At 49.2% G+C, this 27206-nt stretch overlaps 1 protein-coding gene across 1 annotated transcript in view; it reads left to right on the top strand.

Moving 5' to 3' along the window:
- The window catches only part of LOC137336011 (zinc finger protein 850-like), a 99063-nt gene extending 74692 nt beyond the window's left edge, over positions 1-24371 (top strand). Inside the window, 1 exon segment of the mRNA XM_068001515.1 lies at positions 21834-24371. Within this exon segment, the coding sequence (XP_067857616.1) occupies positions 21834-23942 (2109 nt within the window). The 3' untranslated portion in view covers positions 23943-24371.
- The last annotated feature ends 2835 nt before the right edge of the window (positions 24372-27206 follow it).

Genomic DNA, 27206 nt, shown 5'->3' with positions numbered 1-27206 from the left:
TCTAAGATCCCCACGAATCCTTTGCAAATACCTTACAAATCTTGACAATAATCAACAAGTCTAATTTAATGTTGATCTTTATCTTGAGTGGGGTTGGAATACAGAAGTGATGCTTCTGTTGTAAAGAACCTTGGTCAGACCCCACCTGGAGAACTGGGCACCAAACCTGAGGAGAGATAAATCGGCCTTTTAAAAGGTACAGTGTAGATTCACCAGAATGACGCCAGGGTTAAAAGGATTAAATTATGAGGATAGGTGGCATAAACTTGGTTTTTATTCCAATGAGTTTAAAACATTGAGATGTGATCTCATCGAGATGTTTAAAATAATAAAGGTATACAATAATGTAGATACAGAGAAATTATTTATTCTGGAGGGGGAATGCAGAACAAGAGGGCAGAAGAAACAGGAGCAGGAGTGGGCCATATGGACCCTCGAGGCTGCTTTGCCAATCAGTAATTACATGGCTGATCTTCTATCTTAACTCCACTTTCCTTTCCGATTCCTTGATTCCCTTGGTGTCCAAAAATTTCTCGATCTCATTCTTGAATATACTCAATGACTGAGCATCCATAGCCCTCTGAGGTAGAGAATTGCAAAGATTCACAACCCTCTGAGTGAAGAAAGTTTTCCTTATCTCAGTCCTAAATGGCCGATCACTTATCTTGAGACTATGCCCACTTGTTCTCGGCTCTCCAGCAAGGGGAAACAGCCTCTCAGCATCTACCCTGTCAAGCATTCTAAGAATTTTAGACGTTTCAATGAGTTCAGCTCTCATTCTTCTGAACTCCAGAGAATATAGGGCCATTCTACTCAATCTCTCCTCATACAACAACCCTCTCATTCCAGGAATCAATCTAGTGAACATTCGTTGCACCCCCTCTAATCAAGTATATCCTTCCTCAGGTAAGGAGACCAAAACTATGCATAGTACTCCAGATGTGGTCTCACCAAAGCCCTATATAATTTCAGCAAGACTTCCTTACTCTTATTCTCCAACCCACTTGCAATAAAGGCCAACATACGGTTTGCTTTCCTAATTGTTTGCTGGACCTGCATGTTAACTTTCTGTGATCCGTGTACAAGGACACCCAAATCCCTCTGAACTTGAACATTTCTTAGACTCTCACCTTTTAAAAATATTCTGCTTTTCTATTCTTCCTACCAAAGTGAATAATTTCCACATTTCCCCACGTTGTACTCCATCTGCCACCGACTTGATAAACTTAAAATTAGAGCTAGATCATTTAAGAGCAAAATAAGGTGGCAATTTTTCCACAAAGGGTAGTGGAAATTATAAACTCATTTCCCTGAAAGGCTGTGGATGCTGGGGGTAATTGAAATTTTCAATATTGAGATTGATAGATTTGTGTTGTGTGAGGGTTGCAAGGGATATGGAGCAAAGGCGAGTAAATGGAGTTGTGACACAGATTAGTCCTGATCCAGTTGAACGACCGAGTAGACTTCAGGGGCTAAATGGCTAATTCCAGTTCCTGAACGCAGTCACTGACACCAATCACCTCCAGTCTGATATAAACCAACTCTACAGTCAATGCCACCAATCTTATCCTGTCTGATAATAACCAATCCCCATACTCACTGACACCAATCTCACTGAATGGCAGAACAGGCTCGAGGGGCTGAACGGCCTACTCCTGTTCCTAACGTTCCTCTTCACTGTTTTTAATGCTCCCTATGTTGGTGTTGTCAGGAAATGTTGATATTATGCCCTTGTACCCAAGCCCAGGTCATTTCTCTGTACTGAGAAGAGCAATGGTCCCAACACTGCCCCTGGGGACACCACTGTTTACATCCCCACAGTCTGAAAAACATCCATTAACCACCACTCTGCCCTTTCTCCAACTTCCCATCCACACTGACCCACTCCCTTTAATACCCTGAGCTTGAATCTGATCAACAAGCCTCCTGTCCGGCATCTTCTCAAACACTTTTTAACAATCCATCTTCACAACCTCCATTGCATTTGATCCCCACACTGTGTTATTCCCTCCAATAATCCCTGCTGTCTGTCCTGAATTAATCCATTTCATTCCCAATGTTGAAATCTTTGCTCCACCCACTCGGTTCCATCGGTTTTTCTCCACAACACAAAGGGCCAGTTTTCCCCAAGAGTTTCACACCAATCAGCTTTCAAAATGAGGCAGAGTTTCAGCCAATGAGGGAGATCCGGGCTCAGCCCCGCCCACTCGGTGCCGCAAGTCCCGCCCCTCACACACTCCCATTGGTTGGAGGACCAACCGCCCGCTCGGTCCTCCAGTCCCTCTCCGCTCTTCCTATTGGTCCGGAGCTCCCGTCAATCACCCGGGCAGTGTGAGCTGAGCATGCGCGGCGGGCGGGGAGTGAGGCCGAGATCGTGTCCGCAACAGGTGAGAGATGGGCGGGGGGAGCGGGTTAATAAACCCCGGGGGAGGGGGCGGGGGCTTCACAAACCCCGAGTGCGGCCCCGGGCCCGAATATCAAACAGTGAACATTCTCCTCTCTCTCTCTACACTCCGGGGGCTCCGGTTTAGATCAGACCCGAAACTCAACACACGGCCCGCGGCCTCCGAGCATGCGCAGAGTCAGCGTCAAACTTCGTGACTCATCGAATCAGGGAGCGTCTGTAAATGAAGGAGAAATGGTGATCGGTCAGGGAGCGTCTGTAAATGAAGGAGAAATGGTGATCGGTCAGGGAGCGTCTGTAAATGATGAAGAAATGGGTATTGGTCAGGAAGTGTCTGTAAATGAAGGAGAAATGGTGATCGGTCAGGGAGTATCTGTAAATGAAGGAGAAATGGTGATCGGTCAGGGAGTATCTGTAAATGAAGGAGAAATGGTGATCGGTCAGGGAGAGTCTGTAAATGAAGGATAAGTGGTGATCGGTCAGGGAGCATCTGCAAATAGACGATAAATGATGACAGATCGGGGAGCGTCTGTAAATGAAAAAGAAATGGTGAAGGTCGGGGGATTCTGTCGATGAATTGAGAAATGGTGATCGGGCAAGGAGCGTCTGTGTATGCAGGAGAAATGGTGAAGGTCAGGGAGCGTCTGAAGATGAAGGAGAAATGGTGATCGGTCAGGGAGCAATCCACATATCCCTTGATTCCCTTCGAGTCCAAAAATCTATCAATCTCAGCCTTGCATCCACAGCCCTCTGAGGGAGAGAATTCCAAAGATTTACAACCCTCTCAGTGATGAAATTCCTTCTCATCTCAGTCTTAAATGGCCGACCCCTTATCCTGAGACAGTGCTAGTACTTCGACACTCTCCAGCCAGGGGAAGCATCCTCTCAGTATGTACCCTCTCAAGCCCTCTCAGAATCTTACAAGTTTCAATGAGATCACCTCTCATTCCTAGAACCATAGAAAAGATACAGCACAGAAAGGGGCCATTCGGCCCATTGTGTCCGCGCCGGCTCGAAGAACAACCAGGTGCCCATTCTAATCCCACCTTCCAGCACCCGGTCCGTAGCCCTGCAGCTTACAGCACTTTAGGTGCAGGTCCAGGTACTTTTTAAAAGAGTTGAGGGTCCCTACCTCTACCACCAATTCGGGCAGTGAATTCCATGCACCCACCACCCTCTGGGTAAAAAAGTTTTTGTATTATCTGCACATTTGCCTATCATGCTCCCGACATTCAAGTCCAAATCATTAAGATATACCACAAACAGCAGGGACCCAACACTGAGCCCGATGGCACACCACTGGAAACAGATTTCCATTCGCAAAGATATCCATCAACTTTTACCCTTTGTTTCCTGTTACTGAGCCAATTTTGGATCTAATTCACCACATTTCCCTGTATCCCATGGGCTTTTACCTTTCTGACCAGTCTGCCACGTGGGACCTTGTCAAATGCCTTGCTACAATCCATGTAGACAACATCCAACAGCACGACCCTCATCAATCCTCCTTGTCACTTCCTCAAATAATTTAATCAGATTTGGAAGGCATGACCTTCCCTGAACAAATCCATGCTGACTATCCCTAATTAAACCATGCCTTTCCAAGTGACAGTTTATCCTATCTCTCAGTATTGATTGTAATAGTTTGCCCACCACCGAGGTAAGACTGACCGGCCTATAATTGTTCGGTCTTTCCCTTGTAACCTTTTTAAACAATGGTTTTACGTTTGCAGTCTTCCAGTCTTCTGGTACCTCCCCTGTATCTAGTGAGGATTGGAAAATGATCCTCAGAGCATCCGCTATTTCCTCCCTGGCTTCCTCCAATAGCCCAGGAAACAATCCATCCGGCCCTAGTGACTTATCAACTTTCAAGGATTCCAGTCCCTCTGGTACTTCCTCTCTCGTTATGTTTACCTGATCCAATATTTCACAACTGTCCTCTTTTAACTACTACGTCCAGATCATCCTGTTCCTTTGTCAATACGGAGAAAAAATATTCATTTCAAACCCCACCCACATGTTCTGCTTCGACACACAAGTTACCCTTATCATCCCTGATAGGTCCCACCTTTTCCTGAGCTATCCTCTTGTTCTTAATGTACTGATAAAATATCGAACATTCTTCTGAACTCCAGAGAGTATAGGCCCATTCTGTTCAATTTCTCCTCATTGGACAACTGTCTCATCCCAGGAATCAATCCTGTGAACCTTCGCTGCATATGCCCTTCCTCAGATAAGGAGAGCACAACTGTCCACAGTATTCCAGGTGTGGTCTCACCAAAGCCCTGTACAATTGCAACAAGACTTCCTTATTCTTCGACTCCAACCCCCTTGCAATAAATTCCAACATTCTATTTACCTTCCTAATTGCTTGCAGTACCTGCATGTTATCTTTCGGTGTTTCTTGTACGAGGACATCCAATCTCTCTGAACACCAACATTTAATAGTTTCTCACCATTTTAAAAATTCTGTTTTTCTATTCTCCCTACCAAAGTGAATAACCTCACATTTCCCCACATTATACTCTATCTTCCACCTTCTTGCCCACTCACTTAACCTGTCTATATCCCTTTGCAGGCTCTTTGTGTCCTCCTCACAGTTTACTTTCCCACCGAGCTTCATGTCGTCAGCAAACTTGGATACATCACACTTGGTCCCATCATCGAAGTCATTGATATATATTGTAAATAGCTGAGGCCCAAGCACTGATCCTTGCAGCACCCCACTACTTACACGTCCAGGCCATCAATATATATCAAAAAGAGTCATGGTCCTGACACCAACCCCTGCGGAACATCACTGTGGAACATCACTGTATACTTCCTTCCAGTCTGTGAAACAACGGTTCACCACTGCACTCTGCATTCTGTCTCTCAGCCAATTTTGCACCCATGCTGCCATGGGCTTCAATTTTACCAACAGGTCCATTCGGTGGTACTTTACCAAACGCCTTTGAAATGTCCGTGTACACAACATCGAGTGCACGACCCTCATCAACCCTCTCCGTTATTTCATTGAAGAACTCAATCAAATTAAATGATTTTACTTTTAACAAATCTACTTTCAACAAATCTATATTGACTGTCATTTATTAACCCACGTTCTTCCAAGTGAGAATTAATTTTGTCCCGGATTCTGGCCTCGAGAAGTTTCCCACCACCGACGTTAGGCTGACTGGCCTGTAATTGCCGGGTTTATCCCTCTCCCATATTCTTGAACAGGGGTGTGACACTTGCAATCCTCCATTCCTCAGACACCACTCCCATATCCAAGGAGGATTGGAAGATTGTGGTCAGAGCCTCCGCTATCGACACCCTTACTTCCCTCAGTAATCTCGGAGGCATCCCATCTGGACCGAAAGACTTTTTTACTTTGAGCACTGCCAATCTTTTAAGTACCTCCTCTTTATCTATTTTTATCGTCTCCAATATCACTACTACCTCCTCCTTTACTGTACAATGGCAGAATCCTCTTCTCTGGTGAAGACGGATGTAAAGTATTCATTTAGTGCCTCAGCCATGCCCTCTGCCTCCACAAGAAGATCTCCTTTTTTGTCCCTAATCGACCCCACCCTTCCTTTGACTCCCCTTTTACTGTTTGTATGTTTATAAAAGACTTTTGGATTCCCTTTTATGTTAACCACCAATCTATTCTCATATTCTCTCTTTGCACCTCTTATTCCCTTTTTTAGATCTCCTCTGTACTTTCTTTGTTCAGCCTGGTTCACTACTGTATTATGAACCTTACATTCGTCATAAGCCTCCTTTTTCTGTTTCATTTTAATCTCTATCTCTTTAGTCATCATGATGTGGAGATTCATCTGACGAAGGAGATAATCTCCGAAAGCTTGTGATTTTAAAATAAATTTGTTGGACTATAACCTGGTGTTGTAAGATTCCTTTCTTTAGTCATCCAGGGAGCTTGAGCTTTGGATGCCCTTCCTTTCTCTCCCGTAGGGATCTGTCCACTCTGGACCTGAACCAACTCCTCCTTCAAGGCCTCCCATTGTTCAATTAATATTGTTGCCAATTTTTGATTCCAATCCACCTGGACAAGATCCCTTTTTAACTCATTGGAATTTGCCCTCCAATCGGTTCAGTATTTTCACATTTGTTTGTTCCTTGTCCTTTTCCGGAACTATTCTAAACCCAATGAGATTATGATCACTGCTGCCCCACTGAAACATGCTCCACCTGCCCCACTTCATTCTCCACACCGAGCCCACTGCTGGACTCACATTCCCTCTCTCACATTCCCACTCTCACATTCACCCTCTCACATTCGCTCTCGCGTTCACTCTCTCGCGTTCACTCTCTCGCGTTCCCTCTCTCGCGTTCCCTCTCTCGCGTTCCCTCTCTCGCGTTCCCTCTCTCGCGTTCACTCTCTCGCGTTCACTCTCTCGCGTTCACTCTCTCGCGTTCACTCTCTCGCGTTCACTCTCTCGCGTTCACTCTCTCGCGTTCACCCTCTCCTATTCACCCTCTCCTATTCACCCTCTCCTATTCACCCTCTCTCATTCAATCTCTCACATTCACTCTCTCACATTCACCCTCTCACATTCACTCTCTCGCATTCACCCTCTCACATTCACCCTCTCGCATTCACCCTCTCGCATTCACTCTCTCGCATTCACTCTCTCGCATTCACTCTCTCGCATTCACCCTCTCGCATTCGCCCTCTCACATTCACCCTCTCATTCGTCTTCTCTCATTCACTCTCCCACATTCACTCTCTCACATTCTCTCTCTCACATTCACTCTCTCGCATTCACTCTCTCGCATTCACTCTCTCACATTCACTCTCTCACATTCAACCTCTCACATTCGCCCTCTCGCATTCGCCCTCTCACATTCGCCCTCTCGCATTCGCTCTCTCGCATTCGCCCTCTCGCATTCACTCTCTCGCATTCAACCTCTCGCATTCACCCTCTCGCATTCACCCGCTCGCATTCACCCTCTCGCATTCACCCTCTCGCATTCACCCTCTCGCATTCAACCTCTCGCATTCGCTCTCTCGCATTCGCTCTCTCGCATTCGCTCTCTCGCATTCGCCCTCTCGCATTCGCCCTCTCGCATTCGCCCTCTCGCATTGGCCCTCTCGCATTCGCCCTCTCGCATTCGCCCTCTCGCATTCCCTCTCTCGCATTCCCTCTCTCGCATTCCCTCTCTCGCATTCGCCCTCTCACATTCGCCCTCTCCCATTCGCCCTCTCACATTCGCCCTCTCACATTCGCCCTCTCACATTCGCCCTCTCACATTCGCCCTCTCTCATTCGTCCTCTCACATTCCCCCTCTCACGTTCACCCTCTCACATTCACCCTCTCATTCGTCCTCTCACATTCACCCTCTCACATTCACCCTCTCACATTCACTCTCTCATTCGTCCTCTCACATTCCCCCTCTCACGTTCACCCTCTCACATTCACCCTCTCATTCGTCCTCTCACATTCACCCTCTCACATTCACCCTCTCACATTCACCCTCTCACATTCACTCTCTCACATTCGTCCTCTCACATTCACCCTCTCACATTCACCCTCTCACATTCACTCTCTCACATTCACTCTCTCATTCGTCCTCTCACATTCACCCTCTCACATTCACCCTCTCACATTCACCCTCTCACATTCACCCTCTCACATTCGCCCTCTCACATTCGCCCTCTCACATTCGCTCTCTCACATTCGCCCTCTCACATTCGCCCTCTCACATTCGCCCTCTCACATTCACCCTCTCACATTCACCCTCTCACATTCCCTCTCTCACATTCGCCCTCTCACATTCGCCCTCTCACATTCGCCCTCTCACATTCGCCCTCTCACATTCACCCTCTCACATTCACCCTCTCACATTCGCCCTCTCACATTCGCTCTCTCACATTCGCTCTCTCACATTCGCTCTCTCACATTCGCCCTCTCACATTCGCCCTCTCACATTCGCCCTCTCACATTCGCCCTCTCACATTCGCCCTCTCACATTCGCCCTCTCACATTCGCCCTCTCACATTCGCCCTCTCACATTCTCCCTCTCACATTCGCTCTCTCACATTCGCCCTCTCACATTCGCCCTCTCACATTCTCCCTCTCACATTCGCTCTCTCACATTCACCCTCTCACATTCACGCTCTCACATTCACGCTCTCACATTCACTCTCTCACATTCACACTCTCACATTCACTCTCTCACATTCACCCTCTCACATTCACCCTCTCACATTCGCCCTCTCACATTCACCCTCTCACATTCACCCTCTCACATTCACTCTCTCACATTCACCCTCTCACATTCGCCCTCTCACATTCGCCCTCTCACATTCGCCCTCTCACATTCCCCCTCTCACATTCGCCCTCTCACATTCACCCTCTCACATTCGCCCTCTCACATTCACCCTCTCACATTCGCCCTCTCACATTCACCCTCTCACATTCACCCTCTCACATTCACCCTCTCACATTCGCCCTCTCACTTTCCCCCTATCACATTCGCCCTCTCACATTCGCCCTCTCACATTCGCCCTCTCACATTCGCCCTCTCACATTCGCCCTCTCACATTCACCCTCTCACATTCACCCTCTCACATTCACTCTCTCACATTCACTCTCTCATTCGTCCTCTCTCATTCTCTCTCTCACATTCTCTCTCTCACATTCGCCCTCTCACATTCGCCCTCTCACATTCGCCCTCTCACATTCGCCCTCTCACATTCGCCCTCTCACATTCACCCTCTCACATTCACCCTCTCACATTCACTCTCTCACATTCACTCTCTCATTCGTCCTCTCTCATTCTCTCTCTCACATTCGCCCTCTCACATTCGCCCTCTCACATTCGCCCTCTCACATTCGCCCTCTCACATTCACCCTCTCACATTCACCCTCTCACATTCACTCTCTCACATTCACTCTCTCACATTCACTCTCTCATTCGTCCTCTCTCATTCTCTCTCTCACATTCGCCCTCTCACATTCGCCCTCTCACATTCGCCCTCTCACATTCGCCCTCTCACATTCGCCCTCTCACATTCACCCTCTCACATTCACTCTCTCACATTCACTCTCTCATTCGTCCTCTCACATTCACTCTCTCACCTTCACTCTCTCACATTCACCCTCTCGCATTCGCCCTCTCGCATTCGCCCTCTCGCTTTCGCCCTCTCGCATTCACACTCTCACATTCACTCTCTCATTCGTCCTCTCTCATTCTCTCTCTCACATTCTCTCTCTCACCTTCACTCTCTCACCTTCACTCTCTCACCTTCACTCTCTCACCTTCACTCTCTCACCTTCACTCTCTCACATTCACCCTCTCTCGCATTCCCTCTCTCACATTCACCCTCTCGCATTCCCTCTCTCGCATTCGCCCTCTCGCATTCGCCCTCTCGCATTCGCCCTCTCGCATTCGCTCTCTCGCATTCGCCCTCTCGCATTCGCCCTCTCGCATTCCCTCTCTCGCATTCGCCCTCTCACATTCGCCCTCTCACATTCGCTCTCTCACATTCGCCCTCTCACATTCGCTCTCTCACATTCGCCCTCTCACATTCGCCCTCTCACATTCACTCTCTCACATTCACCCTCTCACATTCACTCTCTCACATTCACTCTCTCACATTCACTCTCTCACATTCACCCTCTCACATTCACCCTCTCACATTCACTCTCTCACATTCACTCTCTCACATTCACCCTCTCACAGTCACCCTCTCACATTCACTCTCTCACATTCACTCTCTCACATTCACTCTCTCACATTCACCCTCTCACATTCACCCTCTCACATTCACTCTCTCACATTCACTCTCTCACATTCACTCTCTCACATTCACCCTCTCACATTCACCCTCTCACATTCACCCTCTCACATTCACCCTCTCACATTCACTCTCTCACATTCACTCTCTCACATTCACCCTCTCACATTCACCCTCTCACATTCACTCTCTCACATTCACTCTCTCACATTCGCCCTCTCACATTCACTCTCTCACATTCACCCTCTCACAGTCACCCTCTCACATTCACTCTCTCACATTCACCCTCTCACATTCACTCTCTCACATTCACCCTCTCACATTCACCCTCTCACATTCACTCTCTCACATTCACCCTCCCACATTCACCCTCTCACATTCACCCTCTTACATTCGCTCTCTCACATTCGCTCTCTCACAGTCACCCTCTCACATTCACGCTCTCACATTCACGCTCTCACATTCACTCTCTCACATTCACCCTCTCACATTCACCCTCTCACATTCACCCTCTCACATTCACCCTCTCACATTCACCCTCTCACATTTGCTCTCTCACATTCGCTCTCTCACAGTCACCCTCTCACATTCGCTCTCTCACAGTCACCCTCTCACATTCACGCTCTCACATTCACGCTCTCACATTCACTCTCTCACATTCACCCTCTCACATTCACCCTCTCACATTCACCCTCTCACATTCACCCTCTCACATTCGCCCTCTCGCATTCGCTCTCTCGCATTCCCTCTCTCGCATTCCCTCTCTCGCATTCCCTCTCTCGCATTCCCTCTCTCGCATTCACTCTCTCACATTCACTCTCTCACATTCACTCTCTCACATTCACCCTCTCACATTCACCCTCTCACATTCACCCTCTCACATTCACTCTCTCACATTCACCCTCTCACATTCGCTCTCTCACATTCGCCCTCTCACATTCGCCCTCTCACATTCGCTCTCTCACATTCGCTCTCTCACAGTCACCCTCGCAGAGTCACCCTCTCGCATTCCCTCTCTCGCATTCCCTCTCTCGCATTCGCCCTCTCAGATTCACCCTCTCACATTCGCTCTATCACATTCACTCTCTCACATTCGCTCTCTCACATTCACTCTCTCACATTCACCCTCTCACATTCGCTCTCTCGCATTCGCTCTCTCGCATTCGCTCTCTCGCATTCACCCTCTCGCATTCACCCTCTCACATTCGCCCTCTCGCATTCGCTCTCTCGCATTCGCTCTCTCGCATTCGCTCTCTCGCATTCCCTCTCTCGCATTCCCTCTCTCGCATTCCCTCTCTCGCATTCCCTCTCTCGCATTCCCTCTCTCACATTCGCTCTCTCACATTCGCTCTCTCACATTCACCCTCTCACATTCGCTCTCTCGCATTCGCTCTCTCGCATTCACCCTCTCGCATTCGCCCTCTCACATTCGCCCTCTCACATTCGCTCTCTCGCATTCGCTCTCTCGCATTCGCTCTCTCGCATTCCCTCTCTCGCATTCCCTCTCTCGCATTCCCTCTCTCGCATTCCCTCTCTCGCATTCACCCTCTCAGATTCACCCTCTCACATTCACCCTCTCAGATTCACCCTCTCGCATTCACCCTCTCACATTCACCCTCTCACATTCACCCTCTCGCATTCACCCTCTCGCATTCACCCTCTCGCATTCGCTCTCTCGCATTCGCCCTCTCACATTCACCCTCTCACATTCGCTCTCTCACATTCGCTCTCTCACATTCACTCTCTCACAGTCACCCTCTCAGAGTCACCCTCTCACATTCACTCTCTCGCATTCGCCCTCTCACATTCACCCTCTCACATTCGCTCTCTCGCATTCGCCCTCTCAGATTCACCCTCTCACATTCACTCTCACATTCACTCTCTCACATTCACTCTCTCACATTCACTCTCTCTCATTCACTCTCTCACATTCACCCTCTCTCATTCACTCTCTCACATTCACTCTCTCACATTCACTCTCTCACATTCACCCTCTCACATTCACTCTCTCACATTCACTCTCTCACAGTCACCCTCTCACAGTCACCCTCTCACAGTCACCCTCTCGCATTCCCTCTCTCGCATTCGGCCTCTCAGATTCACCCTCTCACATTCACTCTCTCACATTCACTCTCTCACCTTCATTCTCTCACCTTCACTCTCTCACCTTCACTCTCTCGCATTCGCCCTCTCGCATTCGCCCTCTCGCATTCGCCCTCTCGCATTCACTCTCTCACCTTCACTCTCTCGCATTCGCCCTCTCGCATTCGCCCTCTTGCATTCGCCCTCTCGCATTCGCCCTCTCGCATTCGCTCTCTCGCATTCGCTCTCTCGCATTCGCCCTCTCACATTCACTCTCTCACATTCGCTCTCTCGCATTCGCCCTCTCACATTCGCTCTCTCACATTCGCTCTCTCACATTCGCCCTCTCACATTCACCCTCTCACATTCACTCTCTCACATTCACCCTCTCACATTCACCCTCTCACATTCCCTCTCTCACATTCACCCTCTCACATTCACCCTCTCACATTCACTCTCTCACATTCACCCTCTCACAGTCACCCTCTCACATTCACACTCTCACATTCACTCTCTCACATTCACCCTCTCACATTCACCCTCTCACATTCACTCTCTCACATTCACTCTCTCACATTCACTCTCTCACATTCACTCTCTCACATTCACCCTCTCACATTCACCCTCTCACATTCACTCTCTCACATTCACCCTCTCACATTCACCCTCTCACATTCACTCTCTCACATTCACTCTCTCACATTCACTCTCTCACATTCACCCTCTCACATTCACCCTCTCACATTCACCCTCTCACATTCACTCTCTCACATTCACCCTCTCACATTCACTCTCTCACATTCACCCTCTCACATTCACCCTCTCACATTCACCCTCTCACATTCGCTCTCTCACATTCGCTCTCTCACAGTCACCCTCTCGCATTCGCTCTCTCGCATTCCCTCTCTCGCATTCCCTCTCTCGCATTCCCTCTCTCGCATTCCCTCTCTCGCATTCGCCCTCTCGCATTCACCCTCTCACATTCACCCTCTCACATTCACTCTCTCACATTCGCTCTCTCACATTCACTCTCTCACATTCACCCTCTCACATTCACCCTCTCACATTCACTCTCTCACATTCACTCTCTCACATTCACTCTCTCACATTCGCCCTCTCACATTCGCTCTCTCACATTCACTCTCTCACAGTCACCCTCTCAGAGTCACCCTCTCGCATTCGTCCCTCTCATTCCCTCTCTCGCATTCGCCCTCTCAGATTCACCCTCTCACATTCGCTCTCTCACATTCGCCCTCTCACATTCACTCTCTCACATTCACTCTCTCACAGTCACCCTCTCGCATTCCCTCTCTCACATTCACTCTCTCACAGTCACCCTCTCGCATTCGCTCTCTCGCATTCGCTCTCTCGCATTCCCTCTCTCGCATTCGCCCTCTCAGATTCACCCTCTCGCATTCCCTCTCTCACATTCCCTCTCTCACATTCACTCTCTCACAGTCACCCTCTCGCATTCACCCTCTCACATTCACCCTCTCACATTCACTCTCTCACATTCACCCTCTCGCATTCGCCCTCTCGCATTCGCTCTCTCGCATTCGCCCTCTCAGATTCACCCTCTCACATTCACTCTCTCACATTCACTCTCTCTCATTCACTCTCACATTCACCCTCTCACATTCACCCTCTCACATTCACCCTCTCACATTCACTCTCTCACATTCACCCTCTCGCATTCCCTCTCTCGCATTCCCTCTCTCGCATTCCCTCTCTCGCATTCGCCCTCTCAGATTCACCCTCTCACATTCACTCTCACATTCACTCTCTCACATTCACTCTCTCTCATTCACTCTCTCACATTCACCCTCTCGCATTCACCCTCTCACATTCACTCTCTCACATTCACCCTCTCGCATTCACCCTCTCGCATTCACCCTCTCGCATTCACCCTCTCTCACATTCACCCTCTCGCATTCACCCTCTCGCATTCACCCTCTCGCATTCACCCTCTCACATTCACCCTCTCAGATTCACTCACTCGCATTCACCCTCTCGCATTCACCCTCTCGCATTCACGCTCTCACATTCGCCCTCTCACATTCGCCCTCTCACATTCGCCCTCTCACATTCGCCCTCTCACATTCGCCCTCTCACATTCGCCCTCTCACATTCGCCCTCTCACATTCGCCCTCTCACATTCACTCTCTCACATTCACTCTCACATTCCCTCTCTCACATTCGCCCTCTCACATTCGCTCTCTCACATTCGCTCTCTCACATTCGCGCTCTCACATTCGCCCTCTCATAATCGCCCTCTCACATTCGCCCTCTCACATTCGCTCTCTCACATTCACTCTCTCACATTCACCCAATCGCATTCGCTCTCTCACATTCGCCCTCTCACATTCGCTCTCTCACATTCGCCCTCTCACATTCGCCCTCTCACATTCGCCCTCTCACATTCACCCTCTCACATTCGCCCTCTCGCATTGACGATCCGGATTCTTTCCCCTCAGTCTGGTTCAGTATAAACTGAAGTCGAATACATTTTAAAGTTCAGCACAACTTTAATAGCAGGGTTCTTAGTCTGCAGCATTGATTTGGACTCCTGATAGAGTCCCTCTGTGCTGGCAGAGCAAGAACAAAAACATACAGAAATCCACACGTTTTTATACAATCAATAGGGGTTGGAACATACTTAACGAGGGTCAACACCAATCATAAGCCGGGCACAGGTTGCCATGCGAGGTTACATTATTTCCGGCCAATCATAAATCGTCCATGTGCTGACCATGTTGCTGTTAGACATCAAAGGGGATACTTCCTCACCTTCCAACTTGGAATGTTCTTCCCTGTTCCTTCTGTTCCTTATCTCCCAACCTGGAATGTCTTTCAACTTTGGCTAAGCTCGTTACCTATATTGATCTGCCATAAACATGGAGACATTCAGACCAGTCCTTGAATCACATCAAACACTCGACATTGCTAAGACCATGCAAACCTGCTGACTACGCAAACATATGGCCCAGCAGGAGGCCAGGCCACCTGTACCAATCTCAGTTACTAACTAATTAACCCTTTCTAACCATTTTACATTCTGCTTCTTTGCCACGTAGGCATCTTAATATTTTACCGAAAACTGACCACGTTGGGATTCTCAGCATTCGCTCTCTCACATTCCCTCTCTCACATTCGCCCTCTCACATTCGCCCTCTCACATTGACTCTCTCACATTCCCTCTCTCACATTCCCTCTCTCACATTCGCCCTCTCACATTCGCTCTCTCGCATTCACCCTCTCGCATTCACCCTCTCGCATTCACCCTCTCGCATTCACCCTCTCGCATTCACCCTCTCACATTGACTCTCTCGCATTCCCTCTCTCGCATTCGCCCTCTCGCATTCACCCTCTCGCATTCACCCTCTCGCATTCACCCTCTCGCATTCACTCTGTCGCATTCCCTCTCTCGCATTCCCTCTCTCGCATTCCCTCTCTCGCATTCGCCCTCTCGCATTCGCCCTCTCGCATTCGCTCTCTCGCATTCCCTCTCTCGCATTCCCTCTCTCGCATTCCCTCTCTCGCATTCCCTCTCTCGCATTCCCTCTCTCGCATTCCCTCTCTCGCATTCGCCCTCTCGCATTCGCCCTCTCGCATTCGCTCTCTCGCATTCGCCCTCTCGCATTCGCCCTCTCACATTCGCCCTCTCGCATTCACTCTCTCGCATTCCCCCTCTCGTATTCACCCTCTGACATTCACCCTCTGACATTCACCCTCTGACATTCACTCTCTCACATTCACTCTCTCACATTCACTCTCTCACATTCACTCTCTCACATTCACTCTCTCACATTCACTCTCTCATTCCCTCTCTCGCATTCCCTCTCTCGCATTCGCCCTCTCACATTCGCCCTCTCACATTCACCCTCTCACATTCACTCTCTCACATTCACCCTCTCACATTCACTCTCTCATTCCCTCTCTCGCATTCGCCCGCTCACATTCGCCCTCTCACATTCACCCTCTCGCATTCGCTCTCTCGCATTCGCCCTCTCGCATTCGCTCCCTCGCATTCGCTCTCTCGCATTCGCCCTCTCGCATTCGCCCTCTCGCATTCCCCCTCTCGCATTCACCCTCTGACATTCACTCTCTCACATTCACTCTCTCACATTCACCCTCCCACATTCACCCTCTCACATTCGCTCTCTCACATTCGCTCTCTCACATTCGCCCTCTCACATTCGCCCTCTCACATTCACCCTCTCACATTCACCCTCTCACATTCACTCTCTCACATTCACTCTCTCACATTCACTCTCTCATTCCCTCTCTCACATTCACCCTCTCACATTCACCCTCTCACATTCACCCTCTCACATTCACCCTCTCACATTCACCCTCTCACATTCGCCCTCTGACATTCACCCTCTCACATTCACGCTCTCACATTCGCCCTCTCACATTCACCCTCTCACATTCACGCTCTCACATTCGCCCTCTCACATTCCCTCTCTCACATTCACCCTCTCACATTCGCCCTTTCACATTCGCCCTCTCACATTCGCTCTCTCACATTCACCCTCTCACATTCACCCTCTCGCATTTTCACCCTCTCACATTCCCTCTCTCACATTCACCCTCTCACATTCGCTCTCTCACATTCACCCTCTCGCATTTTCACCCTCTCACATTCACTCTCTCACATTCACCCTCTCACATTCACTCTCTCACATTCACCCTCTCACATTCACTCTCTCGCATTCGCCCTCTCACATTCGCCCTCTCACATTCACCCTCTCACATTCACTCTCTCACATTCACCCTCTCACATTCACCCTCTCACATTCACCCTCTCACATTCGCTCTCTCGCATTCGCCCTCTCACATTCGCTCTCTCGCATTCGCCCTCTCGCATTCGCTCTCTCGCATTCGCCCTCTCGCATTCGCCCTCTCGCATTCGCCCTCTCGCATTCACCCTCTCACATTCGCCCTCTCACATTCACTCTCTCGCATTCGCCCTCTCACATTCACTCTCTCGCATTCGCTCTCTCGCATTCGCCCTCTCGCATTCGCTCTCTCGCATTCGCCCTCTCGCATTCGCCCTCTCGCATTCGCCCTCTCACATTCGCTCTCTCACATTCACTCTCTCGCATTTTCACCCTCTCACATTCGCTCTCTCACATTCGCCCTCTCACATTCACTCTCTCACATTCACCCTCTCGCATTCGCTCTCTCGCATTCGCTCTCTCACATTCGCTCTCTCACATTCGCCCTCTCGCATTCGCCCTCTCGCATTCGCCCTCTCGCATTCGCCCTCTCGCATTCACCCTCTCACATTCACCCTCTCACATTCACCCTCTCACATTCACCCTCTCCCATTCGCCCTCTCACATTCACTCTCTCGCATTTTCACCCTCTCACATTCGCCCTCTCACATTCGCCCTCTCACATTCGCCCTCCCACTTTCGCTCTCTCACATTCGCTCTCTCACATTCGCTCTCTCGCATTCACCCTCTCACATTCACCCTCTCGCATTCGCCCTCTCACATTCACCCTCTGACATTCCCTCTCTCACATTCACCCTCTCACATTCGGCCTCCCACTTTCGCTCTCTCACATTCGCTCTCTCACATTCGCTCTCTCGCATTCACCCTCTCACATTCACCCTCTCACATTCGCCCTCTCGCATTCGCTCTCTCACATTCGCCCTCTGACATTCCCTCCCTCACATTCACCCTCTCACATTCGCTCTCTCACATTCGCCCTCTGACATTCACCCTCTCACATTCACGCTCTCACATTCGCCCTCTCACATTCGCCCTCTCACATTCGCTCTCTCACATTCACCCTCTCGCATTTTCACCCTCTCACATTCACCCTCTCACATTCACTCTCTCACATTCACTCTCTCACATTCACTCTCTCACATTCACCCTCTCACATTCACTCTCTCGCATTCGCCCTCTCACATTCACCCTCTCACATTCACCCTCTCACATTCACTCTCTCACATTCACCCTCTCACATTCACCCTCTCACATTCACCCTCTCACATTCACTCTCTCACATTCACCCTCTCACATTCACCCTCTCACATTCACCCTCTCACATTCACCCTCTCACATTCACTCTCTCACATTCACCCTCTCGCATTCACCCTCTCGCATTCACCCTCTCGCATTCGCCCTCTCGCATTCGCCCTCTCGCATTCGCCCTCTCGCATTCGCCCTCTCGCATTCGCCCTCTCGCACTCGCCCTCTCGCACTCGCCCTCTCGCACTCGCCCTCTCGCATTCGCCCTCTCGCATTCGCCCTCTCGCATTCGCCCTCTCGCATTCGCCCTCTCACATTCACCCTCTCACATTCGCCCTCTCACATTCACTCTCTCGCATTTTCACCCTCTCACATTCGCTCTCTCACATTCGCCCTCTCACATTCACCCTCTCACATTCACTCTCTCACATTCGCCCTCTCACATTCACCCTCTCACATTCGCCCTCTCGCATTCGCTCTCTCACATTCGCCCTCTCACATTCACCCTCTCACATTCGCCCTCTCACATTCGCCCTCTCACATTCACTCTCTCGCATTTTCACCCTCTCACATTCGCTCTCTCACATTCGCCCTCTCACATTCACTCTCTCACATTCACCCTCTCACATTCACTCTCTCACATTCACCCTCTCACATTCACCCTCTCACATTCGCTCTCTCACATTCGCCCTCTCACATTCACCCTCTCACATTCGCCCTCTCACATTCACCCTCTCACATTCACCCTCTCACATTCACCCTCTCACATTCGCTCTCTCACATTCACTCTCTCACATTCACTCTCTCACATTCACTCTCTCACATTCACCCTCTCCCATTCGCCCTCTCACATTCACTCTCTCGCATTTTCACCCTCTCACATTCGCTCTCTCACATTCGCCCTCTCACATTCGCCCTCTCACATTCGCCCTCTCACATTCGCCCTCCCACTTTCGCTCTCTCACATTCGCTCTCTCACATTCACTCTCTCGCATTCACTCTCTCGCATTCACCCTCTCACATTCACTCTCTCGCATTCACCCTCTCACATTCACCCTCTCACATTCGCTCTCTCGCATTCGCCCTCTCGCATTCACTCTCTCGCATTCACCCTCTCACATTCACCCTCTCACATTCACCCTCTCACATTCGCCCTCTCCCATTCGCCCTCTCGCATTTTCACCCTCTCACATTCACTCTCTCACATTCACTCTCTCACATTCACTCTCTCACATTCGCCCTCTTTGCATTCGCTCTCTCACATTCGCCCTCTCACATTCACCCTCTCACATTCGCCCTCTCACATTCGCCCTCTCACATTCACTCTCTCGCATTTTCACCCTCTCACATTCGCTCTCTCACATTCGCCCTCTCACATTCACTCTCTCACATTCACTCTCTCACATTCGCCCTCTCACATTCGCCCTCTCACATTCACCCTCTCACATTCACCCTCTCACATTCACCCTCTCACATTCACCCTCTCCCATTCGCCCTCTCCCATTCGCCCTCTCACATTCACTCTCTCGCATTTTCACCCTCTCACATTCACTCTCTCACATTCGCCCTCTCGCATTCGCCCTCTCACATTCGCCCTCTCACATTCACCCTCTCACATTCGCCCTCTCACATTCGCCCTCTCACATTCACTCTCTCGCATTTTCACCCTCTCACATTCGCTCTCTCACATTCGCCCTCTCACATTCACCCTCTCACATTCACTCTCTCACATTCGCCCTCTCACATTCACCCTCTCACATTCGCCCTCTCACATTCACCCTCTCACATTCACCCTCTCACATTCACCCTCTCCCATTCACCCTCTCCCATTCACCCTCTCCCATTCGCCCTCTCACATTCACTCTCTCGCATTTTCACCCTCTCACATTCGCTCTCTCACATTCGCCCTCTCACATTCGCCCTCTCACATTCGCCCTCTCACATTCGCCCTCTCACATTCGCCCTCCCACTTTCGCTCTCTCACATTCGCTCTCTCGCATTCACTCTCACGCATTCACCCTCTCACATTCACCCTCTCACATTCGCTCTCTCACATTCGCCCTCTCGCATTCACTCTCTCGCATTCACCCTCTCACATTCACCCTCTCACATTCACCCTCTCACATTCGCTCTCTCACATTCGCCCTCTCACATTCGCCCTCTCACATTCGCTCTCCCGCATTCGCCCTCTCACATTCGCTCTCTCACTTTCGCTCTCTCACTTTCGCTCTCTCACATTCGCCCTCTCACATTCGCTCTCTCACTTTCGCTCTCTCACTTTCGCTCTCTCACATTCCCTCTCTCACATTCACTCTCTCACATTCACCCTCTTGCATTTTCACCCTCTCGCACATTCACCCTCTCACATTCACTCTCTCACATTCACCCTCTCACTTTCGCTCTCTCACTTTCGCTCTCTCACTTTCGCTCTCTCACTTTCGCTCTCTCACTTTCGCTCTCTCACATTCTCTCTCTCACTTTCGCTCTCCCACTTTCGCTCTCTCACTTTCGCTCTCCCGCTTTCGCTCTCTCGCTTTCGCTCTCTCGCTTTCGCTCTCTCGCTTTCGCTCTCTCGCATTCACTCTCTCGCATTCACCCTCTCGCATTCACCCTCTCACATTCACCCTCTCACATTCACCCTCTCACATTCCCCCTCTCACATTCCCCCTCTCACATTCGCCCTCTCACATTCGCCCTCTCACATTCACCCTCTCACATTCCCTCTCTCACATTCGCCCTCTCACATTCGCCCTCTCACATTCGCCCTCTCACATTCGCCCTCTCACATTCACTCTCTCGCATTCGCCCTCTCACATTTGCTCTCTCACATTCGCTCCCTCACATTCACCCTCTCACATTCACCCTCTCGCATTCACTCTCTCGCATTCACCCTCTCGCATTCACCCTCTCGCATTCACCCTCTCGCATTCGCCCTCTCACATTCACCCTCTCTCATTCCCTCTCTCGCATTCACTCTCTCGCATTCACCCTCTCGCTTTCACCCTCTCGCATTCACCCTCTCGCATTCCCTCTCTCGCATTCCCTCTCTCGCATTCGCTCTCTCACATTCACCCTCTCGCATTCACCCTCTCGCATTCACCCTCTCACATTCACCCTCTCACATTCACCCTCTCACATTCACTCTCTCACATTCACTCTCTCACCCTTTCACTCATGGTTTAGGACCACTGAAAGATGATGCGATGGGTTTGGATTTCAGCACAGGGAGGAAGGAGAGTGCGCGGGATGGGGGATTTGCAGCTTTGAGGGAACAAGAGAGGAAAGCATGTTCTGTGGACACTAACATAGCCTGTTCTGAATTTCGATCCTGTATTTACAGTGATGACTTTTAAACCTCTTCATGTCAAGATCTGACAGAGTCATTCGCATCATCAGGACCTGAATATCATCGGCCTTTGAATGTGGAAGGAGAAATGTTCGTCTGTTCTGTCTCTGGGAGAAGATTTCAAACACCCGAGTGAGAGTGTTCCAGTGCACTGACTGTGGAAAGAGCTTTAACCAGTTACATAGCCTGAAAAAACATCACACCATTCACAGCGGGGAGAAACCGTCCACGTGTTCTGTGTGTGGACGAGGCTTCAACTGATCGTCCAACCTGGAGAGACACAAGGACACCCGGACCACGGAGAAACCGTGGAAATGTGGGGACTGTGGGAAGGGATTCAATTACCCGTCAGAGCTGGAAATTCATCGACGCAAACACACCGGGGAGAGGCCGTTCACCTGCTCCATGTGTGGGAAGGGATTCACTCAGTCATACAGCCTCCTGATACACCAGCGAGTTCACACTGGGGAGAGACCGTACATCTGCACCGTGTGTGGGAAGGGATTCACTCGGTCATCCAACCTTCTGACACACCAGCGAGTTCACACAGGGGAGAGGCCGTTCACCTGCTCCGTATGTAAGAAGGGATTCACTCAGTTATGCAACCTTCTGTCACACCAGCGAGTTCACTCTGTTGAGAGACCTTTTAAATGCTCTGACTGTGAGAAGAGATTTAAACGCAGAATTGAACTGGTGACACACCAGCGAGTTCACACTGGGGAGAGGCCGTTCTCCTGCTCCGTGTGTAAGAAGAGATTCACTCAGTCATCCCACCTGCTGATACACCAGCGAGTTCACACTGGGGGGAGGCCGTTCTCCTGCTCCGTGTGTAAGAAGAGATTCACTCAGTCATCCCACCTTCTGTCACACCAGCGAGTTCACTCCGTTGAGAGACCTTTTAAATGCTCTGACTGTGAAAAGAGATTTAAAAGCAGAATTGAACTGGTGACACACCAGCGAGTTCACACTGGGGAGAGGCCGTTCTCCTGCTCCGTGTGTCAGAAGAGATTCACTCAGTTATCCCACCTTCTGTCACACCAGCGAGTTCACACTGATGAGAGACCTTTTAAATGTTCTGACTGTGGGAAGAGGTTTAAAAGCAAAAGGAATCTGCTGACACACCAACGCGCTCACACTGGGGAGAGGCCGTTCACCTGCTCTGTGTGCGGGAAGGGATTCACTATTTCATCTGAACTGCTGTCGCACCAGCGATTTCACACTGGGGAGAGGCCTTTTAAATGTTCTGACTCTGGGAAGAGATTTAAAATCAGAAACGAATTGCTGACACATCGACGCACTCACACTGGGGAGAGGCCGTTCACCCGCTCTCAGTGTAAGAAGAGATTCACTCAGTCATCCACCCTGCTGACACACCAGCGAGTTCACTCTGAAGAGAGACCATTTAAATGTTGTGACTGTAAGAAAAGCTTTAAAAGCAGAAACGAACTGCTGAGACATCGACGCACTCACACTGGGGAGAGGCCGTTCACCCGCTCCGTGTGTAAGAAGAGATTCACTCGGTCATCCCACCTTCTGTCACACCAGCGAGCTCACACTGGGGAGAGGCCGTTCACCTGCTCCGTGTGTGGGAAGGGATTCACTCGGTCATCCCACCGACTGAGACATCAGCGGGTTCACACTGGGGAGAGACCTTTTAAATGTTCTGACTGTGAGAAGAGGTTTAAAAGCAAAGTTAATCTGCTGACACACCAATGTACTCACACTGGGGAGAGGCCGTTCACCTGCTCCGTGTTTGGGAAGAGATTCACTCGGTCATCCACCCTGCTGAGACACCAGCGAGTTCACTCTGATGAGAGACCTTTTAAATGTTCTGACTGTGAGAAAAGCTTTAAAAGCAGAAACGAACTGCTGAGACATCGACGCACTCACACTGGGGAGAGACCATTCTGCTGCTCCGTGTGTGAGAAGAGATTCACTCGATCATCCCATCTTCTGTCACATCAACGAGTTCACTCTGATGAGAGACCTTTTAAATGTTCTGACTGTGAGAAGAGGTTTAAAAGCAGAAACGAACTGCTGAGACACCAACGCACTCACACCGGGGAGAGGCCGTTCATCTGCTCCGTGTGTGGGAAGAGATTCACTCGGTCATCCCACCTTCTGACACACCAGCGAGTTCACTCTGATGAGAGACCTTTTAAATGTTCTGACTGTGAGAAGAGGTTTAAAAGCAGAAACGAACTGCTGAGACACCACCGCACTCACACTGGGGAGAGGCCGTTCATCTGCTCCGTGTGTAAGAAGAGATTCACTCGGTCATCCCACCTGCTGACACACCAACGTACTCACCCTGGGGAGAGACCTTTAAATGTTCTGACTGTGAGAAGTGTTTTAAAAGCACAAATGATCTGCTGAAACACCAACACACGCACACTGGGGAGAGACTGTTCACCTGCTCCGTGTGTGGGAAGGGATTCACTCATTCATCCCACCTTCTGAGACATCAACTTGTTCACACTATTGAGTGACCTTTTAATTCACTGACTGTGAGAAGAGCTTTAAAAGCAGAAATGAACTGCTGACACATCAACTCGCACCCATTGGGGAGAGACTGTTCACCTGCTCCATGTGCTGGAAGGGATTCACTCAGTCATCACACATGCTGAGACACCAGCGAGTTCACATATGACTGCAGGGGTTGGATTCTGCTGTTAATCCCATCCAGGACTGAACCATGTTCATTCTGACAGTTGGGATTTGTTTCTGCTGATGTCAATAACCCCTATAACTGGGCTGGAGTTTAATATTCTGGATATCTGTTTATTAAATCCACTTTATTTTAAACCCTTGTTGTAGATTTTGGTCTTTCCCACCTGAGTGTTTAGCCTCACCTGACTGGAGCTCAGAAAGGACAATCGAGGGGGAGGTTCGTCCGGTGGGAACAGAACTTCAGCCTGGATCCAGTCCTTCAGGGCCACACTGAGAAGGGCAAACGGCACTTTGGTCTTTCTCGTCTCTCTTCTCTGATAGCAAAGTCACCGTGCGGCATCCAGTCTAAAAATGACTGTGGTAATTATTCTATGGAGATTTAAACTGTTTGAGTGACAGTCCTGAGTCTACCATTTAAGGCAGGCGTTAACTCATTTAAAATATACCCGTTAAAAATAAATGAGTTAAAGTCTGCATTAAAATAGCAGAGGGAGGAGTTCACAGGAGCCTGTTAACTGCTGGTACAATTATACAACAGTCATTCGATCTCCAGATAAAGAAGGACCTGCAGTGTGTTTCCAGAATTCATGGTTTTATTGATGTGTGCGTGTTAGACACCAGGATCACTAAAAATACACAACCCTGACCATCCACAGGGTGGGGGCGATCCCGACAGTTACTCTGGGATCACTCCCACTGCGGAACTCCACCTCTGACCCTGCTGAAGGTTGCAGGCTCAGGGAGTGGGGCCTCCAGGAGTGGACTGTAAGAAAGCAGCGTTTCAGTATCCTGACAAATATATGCCGAGGAACCAGAGGAATCCTTACTTAGGAACCGTCTGGGGTTTTACATGTCAGTGAGGGTCTCAGGGTGAATGATTCCTTACTCCCAGAACTGTCTTACATTTAACCCAGATCGGATCAGGATGAATTCAGTTTAGAGGAGAATTGGGACAAATATCACCCACAATCGAGGGAGACACATGCAGCCCTTAGAGAAGCTCAGAGATCTTTGGAAAAGAAGATGGTGCACAATTGTGGGAATAATAGCAAACGCCTTTCCAGCTACGTCAGGAGTCAGAAGACCATTAAAGATGGTTTTAGGGCCACTGAAAGGCAGTTCAGGACAGATTCCCAGGCTATGGCAGAGTTGTTAAATGACTATTTCGCATCAGCCTACACTCCTGTGGATGAGGCTCGGATTCCAGCTGTGGGATGTGCTGTCGACAATAACATCATAAATATTAAAATAGAAAGTGATTTCATCTTGGATAAAATATGAAATCTCAAAATACTTTGTGTTCCAGATCCAGATGATATCCACCCACGGGTGTTGAAAGAGATGGGACGGGTGCTCTGTGAGCCCCTTGCCTGTATCTTCAACTGCTCAATGGAGTCAGGGATTGTCCCCTGAGATTGTAAGGTAGCTCACGCAGTTCCTATTTTCAAGAAAGGGGATAAGTCAGAGCCGGGGAATGACAGGCCCATCGGTGTGACCTCGATCAGAGGGAAGATGCTTGAATGGATCCTAAGAGATGCTGTTTATGATCACGGGGAAAGAGAAGGGACCATTAGAGATACTCAACGCGGCTTCTGGAAAAGAAGTTTGTGTCTTTCAAACTTGCTTGAGTTTTTTGAAGAAGTTGCTGGGTTAGTGGATGAGTGTAATTGGTTCACATTGTCTATCTCAGGAGTGTCAAACTCATTTTCGATGGTAAGCCTGATCCGATATCCTGGCACTTGGCCTGGGCCACATTCAGCAAAAGTTATTAAACTAGAAATAGATGAAGATGAACTATATTGGTACTTACTTACATTTAGATTTTAGTTACTGCTACTGCTGCTCCCGATACCTGGCACCTCTTAGCTTGAACCATTGCATCAACATTTGGAGTCAATGACTGGGCTGAGGCCTGCTTTGGATAAAAAACATGAGAACCACTTGTCACTACAGAACTTTGGAAGTGAATTCCACAATCTCACAACTCGCTCTGTAAAGAAGTTTCTCTTGACAGCTACTCAGACTGGTAAAAAGTGGAAAGTGGTGTTGCACAATGATCGGTGCTGGGACCACTGTTCACAATTTATATAAACGATTTGGACTCGGGAATGAATGTACAATTTAAACATTTACAGATGACACCAGATTGGCGGGGTGGGTATAATTAATACTGATGAAGACATTAATAAACTTGCAGAATGGGGATGTAATTGGCAAAGGAATTTTGAAAAGATGAGGGTGAAGTGGAGCATTTTGGTAGCAAGATCAAGGAGGCCGCATAATGCATGGATAATAAGTCTAAAAGGGGGTTAGAAGAGCAAAGGGTTCTCGGGGCACAGATACACAAATCACTAAAAGTAGTGACGCAGGTTGAAAAGGCCACAAAAAAGCAAACCAAGCACTGGGGTTCATTTCTGGAGCATAGTATTGAAAAGCAGAGAAGTTATCTTCAACTTGTATGGAACCTTGATTAGACTGCACTTGGTGTACTGTGAAAAGTTTTGTTCTTCATATTATAAAAAGGATATAGAGGCACTGGAGAAGGTGCAAAAAAAGGATTCAAATGGATGACACCATCTTCGTTTTCCCTGGATTTGGAGTCTCAGTGCAATTGTTGCCCGGATTTGGTGTCCCAGTGTAATTGGTCCCCGGATTTGGTGCCCCAGTGCAAGTGGTCCCTTAATTTGGTGTCCCAGTGTAATTGGTCCCCGGATTTGGTGTCCCAGTGAAAGTGGTCCCCGGATTTGGTGTCCCAGTGTAAGTGGTCCCTGGATTTGGTGTCACAGTGTAAGTGGTCCCTTGTGTTTTGAGGCATTGCTCGTGGCATTTTTCTCCTCTTTCCACCTTTATACAATTTGTTACCAGCTTATTAATGCCATTAACTGGCTCTCGGGTAGTACACAGAAAAAATGTGAGCTTTTAAGTTTCCCTGAGAATGACAGGTCTGAATAGTTAGAGAACATTTAGCAA

Source organism: Heptranchias perlo, chromosome 20 (assembly GCF_035084215.1).
Source record: "Heptranchias perlo isolate sHepPer1 chromosome 20, sHepPer1.hap1, whole genome shotgun sequence".
NCBI classification, from domain to species: Eukaryota; Metazoa; Chordata; class Chondrichthyes; order Hexanchiformes; family Hexanchidae; genus Heptranchias; species Heptranchias perlo.
This window is presented reverse-complemented; position numbering and strand designations above follow the sequence as displayed.